The sequence below is a fragment of the Pseudonaja textilis genome, chromosome 1 (genome assembly GCF_049901715.1).
Source record: "Pseudonaja textilis isolate UNSWEBS1 chromosome 1, rPseTex1.2, whole genome shotgun sequence".
Classification (NCBI taxonomy): domain Eukaryota; kingdom Metazoa; phylum Chordata; class Lepidosauria; order Squamata; family Elapidae; genus Pseudonaja; species Pseudonaja textilis.
The window spans coordinates 282440512-282446858 of record NC_141990.1 but is presented as its reverse complement, the minus strand read 5'-3'; the positions used below and the strand labels follow the sequence as shown (position 1 = coordinate 282446858).

Here is a 6347-nt window from a genome sequence, read left to right as displayed (position 1 = left end):
AGAGTACAAGTTGGGAAACGCGTGGGCGAAGGCACCCTCCACTCCTTCTTTTGCCGTTGAGACGCTCAATTTCTCTTGGTTCTGTGGCTGAAAGGATTAAACCCAATAGCGCTCCCAGAGGCCGAAGTGGGTTGCTGCAGCGTCGCCCTTTTGGGTCGACACCCCGTAACATCCCGAGCGAAGGTTTTAAAATCACGATTTACCACTGACAATTGGCTGGTTCGTGCCAAACTTTTAAGGCATAAAACCATGTCTCTCTCACGAGATGTGAGACCCAATCTCAAATGCAGAAAATTTGGGGAGCGACTGAGGGATTGTTTTCCGAAGACTCATTAACTCCTAATTTTTTCAGCAAATTGAAAAAGAATACTCAAAATAATTATTTTTCAAATATTGTCACTTTTAGACCGAGTAAGATGAACTTCACTTCTCAGAATGGTAAAAGATGTTCTTATAAAACAAACACATATTGCAGAATTTAGTGTTTCATTTGATAATCCAGGTATAGGTAGATCTCACTTAACTGCCCTGTTTAGCGATCATTCAAATTACAGTAGTGCTGAAATGACTTATGACCAGTCCTCACATTTACTACTGTCAGAATGTCCCGCTGTCACATGATCACCATATTCTTGAACTGCAATCCACAGCACCCTTGGCTGCAAGGAAAAGAATAGATCTACAATGATTGTAAACAAACATCATTTGTAAAAAATCTTCCATAGCCCATTAAAGTTGGCCTTATAACTGTGGGAAGTATACCCCCCAAAAGGACAATGCCAGAAACCTCACAGCACCAAAAACTTCAAAAAACAGTGCCAAAAAACTCAACTCAGCCCTTCCCCCTTTAAAAAAACCAAGACTCACTAGCTGAAAGAAAGAAAAAACTCAGAGCAGCCTGCTACAAAAGTAACAAAAGCTGACCACAGAAATACTTAAGTGGGGCCATTAAGATAAGGGGAATTGACTAAAAATGAACTCTCCAAGGTAAACTGAAACTCCCTTTTTCCTGCCCCCTGACAAGATTAACAACCCCCCCCCCAGGACAGGAAAGACAAAGGTTCTGGGACAGGATTAACCCATTAAGGCAGGAAGACAGGATCCAGGACAATCACTTTAACTAGAGCCACACAATAATAAACCCATCAAACTGCAGGAGCTTTAAAGGGGAATTAAGCATAAAAGGCTCACACTTCCAATCTGCTTGCAACCCAGGAATGTTTGAGCTGTGTTATACCTGCTTTTTGCCTTCCTTCATTAAAGAATCCCACTTTCTGGAAGCTGGTTGTAATTCAGTTTTTTTCAGAGTCCATAGTTTTTCCCAGCTGGGAATGAACTCAGGAAAATTTCTTCCAACATAACAAAACTATAATCTTTGTTATTTTTACAAATAACTCAAAGCAGCAGGCATGCTGTCCAATTTCTAACTACTCCAGGTAGCTGACAACAATCAAAAAATTAAAATCAATAAAACATTAAAAAGGATAAAAGATGCCAACTTAATGCTAGTACACCATATGAATCAACTCATTTAGAATTGTATTAATATAGCTTACAACTTGAAATGCATTAACAGAAATAAATATGGTAGTTTTGTAGGTTTTTCCATTTAACAACTAAGCTAAGCCAATTTTGGAGGAAAAAGAAGTTATCCCTGCCATAGGGAGACCCCAACTCATTTTTTGTTGGTTTCAGAAGGATTAAAGCTTAAAAGGAGTACATATTGTATAGCCATTTGGGTGGCCACATTCTTTACTGTGATGTGTGTGCTTAGGGCTTTAAATAGGGGGGAATTAGTAGAAGAGGCAATTCCGAAGCAAAAGGAAAGAAATAACCATTTTAGAGAAAGCTGTATTTCTTGTCCTGTATGGATGAGAAATATAATGTATTTATACTCAAACCCCATACATCTTAATCTGAAACTATAAAAAAGTGCTACAGCACTATAATTCATTTCTCCAAAAATTATTTATATAATGAATTGAGGTATTTTGAAAGATGTGCTAAGATTACACAAGTGTTACTAGAGCATTATATGCAAACTTATGAACCAGTGGATGTCACTATTTATTAAAATAAAATAGAAATATTTTAATAAATTACCATCAACCACCTTCAAAACACAAATCTTTTTCTTCTTCTTTACCTGAAAAAACAAACATATTTAGCAATTGTTACCAACAAATGAGCAGGGCAAGTCCCTTTTAACCAAATGCACATGGCACTGTCAGTCAATAGGTAGAGAAAAGACTACCTAGCTTCCCACCCATACACTGCACCCATACACTGGTTATGGATCATTAGCAGGAACTAAAGGAATTAACATTTTGAGGATGAATGAAAGCAATATGAGAGCCAAACATAGACATATGTTGTTAACTGTGATGATACAAAAATAATATGCTTGCATGATGCAGATCCCACATTTTTATACTTATATTGTGATGTCAAATACAAGTAGGAAAGTCACCTTGTTTGTGTAGTGGCATTACTGTATGATACATGTCTTGTCATTTGTCTATCCCCAGCAGATGTCAAACTGATTGATAAGTTGTACAGCAAGTATGCGAGAGAAGTAGCAACAGCATATCAAATAGTGATAGCAAGAATGGTGGGCAACAGGATGTGCCTAAATTGGGCAGAGTGGCAGATAAAGAAAAAAGAAAAAAGTTATTGTATGCAAGTCCCAAGAGGTGGAAAACCAAATTGATATTTGTTTTGCATTCAGATGACATGACAAGCTGCAAAGTTTGGTTAAATAGTAGAATGTCATGCAAATATAGATGAAAACTTTAAAGGGAATGCCTTTAGTCCTATTGAGTTTTGTGGTTAAGACAAAACTAGAATCTTTTGATTGGGGTGACAAATAGTATAGACAAAACTTCCTCAACTTAAAAGGGTTAGTTATGACAAGAAGATATATAATAGCTAGTCAAATGCAAGATTCCAAACTGAATTAAACTTGGCCAGTATGAGACATAGGAAAACAAGTTTGTTATAGTGATTAAGGCACCAGGCTAGAAATCTGGAGGACTTATGACAGCTGGGTGACTTTCGACCAGTCATTTGTGTTATTGACCATCACAGTGTTGTTATGTGGAAAATAGGAGGAAAGTGTTTTAGATATACTCACTGCCTTGAGTTATTCATAAAAACAATAAAGACGGGTAACAAATAAATAATAAGCAATTATTCTTCCCAGGAAAGGAAATTCAAATCTTCACTAAGCAAGATTTGTACATGTCACTATTTGTCATACATAATAGCAAATTTGGTGAGTATCAGGAACCACATTTAAACTTTCAGAATTTAACGAAGCCTGAAAATTGCTCACCCAATTTCTGTTCCCGTTGTAGGAAGATAGAGGACTGATTATACCAGTGCAACAACTATGGTTTGCTGCACTATACTGTATCATTTGCTGTGGGGCAGAGAGGATATATACAGTGAATTCGCTCAGGTGATTTTTTTTACATTTTGGTTTGTTTTTTTTAATATCTGACAAGCCTTTCTTAAAACAAAGGATCTGCCATATGATTGGAGCTCTATAGACTTGACTTGAACAAGATAAATTAAGTCTGAATACATAATCTGGACCATAAGATGGCAGCAAAGCATTTTTCTGGCTCTTTGCTGCCATCGAGTGGTCCGGTAGATTTTTTTGCAACTCCTGCATGGTATTTTGATCACTGACACATCATTTCGATAATAAAAAATAATCCGTGGTTCAATTTTTTCTTTTTCTTCCAAATTTTACATATTGAATTTCGGAGTCATATATCATTACACTTTTGTTAGGCTGTTGTCTAAACTTTTGGACTTCTAAAATAGGCAAAAGTTAGCATAGAATCATAAACCCCTCCCCTCCCACTTGTGATTGTAGGACTGTAACTTTGTTGCTTGTATCCTTACGATTTATATTGACTGTTTCCTAGTATGATTTGATTGTTGATTGTACCCTATGACTATCATCAAGTGTTGTACGTTATGATTCTTGATTCTTTATGAATGTATCTTTTCTTTTATGTATACTAAGAATATTTATACCAAGACAAATTCCTTGTGTGTCCAATCACACTTGGCCAAAAAAGTATTCTATTCTATTTATTAGTGGAGGACCAAAACAGAATTCCAAACTACGCACACCAGTGCTGTATAATAGCTTAATATCCGAGCTACGAGATCGGTCTTCGATGAAATTCCGAAAGAAAACCCCTATTGTCGTCTAAATCAGTTCCCCAAAAAACCCCAAATCCATAAAGACAAGAGGCATCGGTGACCTAAAAGGCAAGCGACGATTCAGGAGAGTCGGATAAACAAGTCTCCTGGTGATGACGACCAAGGAAAGGCGTTGCCATGGGGACCCTCGCATTCGCGCCCGACGGCTGTCGTGAAAGGAGACGAATACCGAGGGCGTAGGGAAGGAGGAGGAGTAACGCGATGTTGCGCGGGGGGGAAGCCTAAAGCCATTCCTCCCCCCCCCACCTTCTCTCCCCAGTCTTGCGTTTCTCTGGGATTGCGCCGGCCGCACCCCCTTTGCTTCGAAGCCTCGAGGCGGCGCCTCGGCTATGTAGGGGAAGCCGAATTGGGGAGGGAGGAGGGGTGCGGATTTCAAGGCCCGCGGCTCTCTCCTCCCGAGCTTTCCGGGCGGCGGGGAAGGGGGCGGGGGGTCGCCGGCGGCGATTGGTGCACCAACAGCCCTAAGAACCAGGAACCCGCGACGACCCGTCCCCGAGCGCTCGGTAGTCGGGATGTTCTCCAAGAAACCGCACGGCGATGTGCGGAAATCCACCCAGAAGGTGCTGGATACCCGCAAGGACCCGCTAACCCGGCTGAAGCACCTGCGCGTGGTTATCGGTGAGGAGGGGGAAAGAAGCGGCCTGAAAGGGCTGAGGGGTGGGACGCAGGGGCTGCTCTGGGTGTCTGTCTGTGTAGTCCGAGGGAAAGATCGGGTCCTCTTTTGCGCAGGGAGCTTTTTCCTCTACACGGCATTTTACTTCTTTTTTGAGGAGAATTGTTTCACCCGACGAGGTGTCAGCAATGCATTGGGATGTTGGAAAAACAGGTGCTTTTTTTCCCTCTCTCCCCCAGATGAGCCCCAAGAAGCTCCAAGTTTTTGTTGGCATGGCAACGGAGGGCAATAAGGGGAGGCCAAAAGCAAGGAAGAGATACCTGAAATGAGCTGAAATCATCTGGGTTGGGGTTTTTTTTTTTTTTTTGGCAAGCATAGGCTACCTTGTTTATCTCCCTGTTTATAGGTATGTCAGATGAGGTAGACTTTGCCCTGCTGCTTCTGAAGCCACAAAATATTTTAGTTTGACTTCCAAGGATGTGCTTTCCTCAACTGGATTTAGGAGCTTTCATTGCTGTGGTTAATGTAGAAGACCCTGTGCAGAAGGTCCTAGTTTGGGAAACTGCAATGCAACTTCTGGCACTGTTGTCTAAGAAAGGGCAGCCCTGCTTTCTGATGCTTCAGACATCTAAAAGAGAAAGGGATACTGTTTGATCTGACTTGTTTGGCTTTTGTGTGTAGTTACATTAAATGACCACCTGAGTAGTCCCTTACATTGAAATCTGTGTGTCTTTGTTTCTCTTTGCTGTTCAATCTAATGAACAGTTTACTGCTTTTCTGGTCTCTGTTTCTGACAATTTCCAGAGAGGCTGCTGTGTTATGCAGTTGGGTCAGACAAGAATATTTTGACATCTTAGAGACAAATACATTTACTAAAACTTTGGCTTCAGTGGCACGGAATCTGCGTAATCTTGAGTCTTCTATTTACAGAATCATAGAATTGGGGGGGGGAGTATTGTGACTTTGCCTTATGATAAGGATTTATACACTATAATTATTCTTAATAGATAAGGAATAGGATAAAGTTGCCTCATAAAGCATCTGATTGTTGGTACAAGAAATTAATACTTCAGATAACTTTTCAGATAAAATTTTGCCAATGTTATCTGGAGATTCCAGTAGCTGCTGTTAGAATTTTTTGAATACAAATCATGTGATCTGCTATTGAATTATAACATTTCCTGTAATGTTACATGTCATTACCAAAAAAATGAATATATTTTGTTGAAAACCTGCCTTAAAGTAGATTCTTCAATCTCTCCTGACAATTGTTTCAATCAATAAAACAATCAGATAAAGAATAGGCCTGTCTAAATGTAGTGTTGTCAGTCCAATTAAATTTACATACTATATTATACCATACCATAAACTGAAATGGTTTGGCTTTTATATTTGGTGGTAAAAGTAGAACCTTTACTTACAATAGCACTGCATTCTAAGACTTGATAGACATTAGTGTTTGAATGAAATAGTTTACTGAATTTCCTGTTAACTT

At 39.6% G+C, this 6347-nt stretch overlaps 1 protein-coding gene across 8 annotated transcripts in view; it reads left to right on the top strand.

Annotated features, from left to right (window-relative positions):
- Positions 1–4370: 4370 nt before the first annotated feature.
- The window catches only part of RALGAPA1 (Ral GTPase activating protein catalytic subunit alpha 1), a 126264-nt gene continuing 124287 nt past the window's right edge, over positions 4371–6347 (top strand). For all 8 annotated transcript variants that reach the window (XR_015741081.1, XM_026711188.2, XM_026711162.2 and 5 more), the window contains exon 1: positions 4371–4857. Coding sequence is in view for 7 of the 8 variants with exons in the window: in XM_026711188.2 (XP_026566973.1) it covers positions 4752–4857 (106 nt within the window). In the remaining variant the exon portion in view is untranslated. The remainder of the gene's footprint in view (positions 4858–6347) is intronic.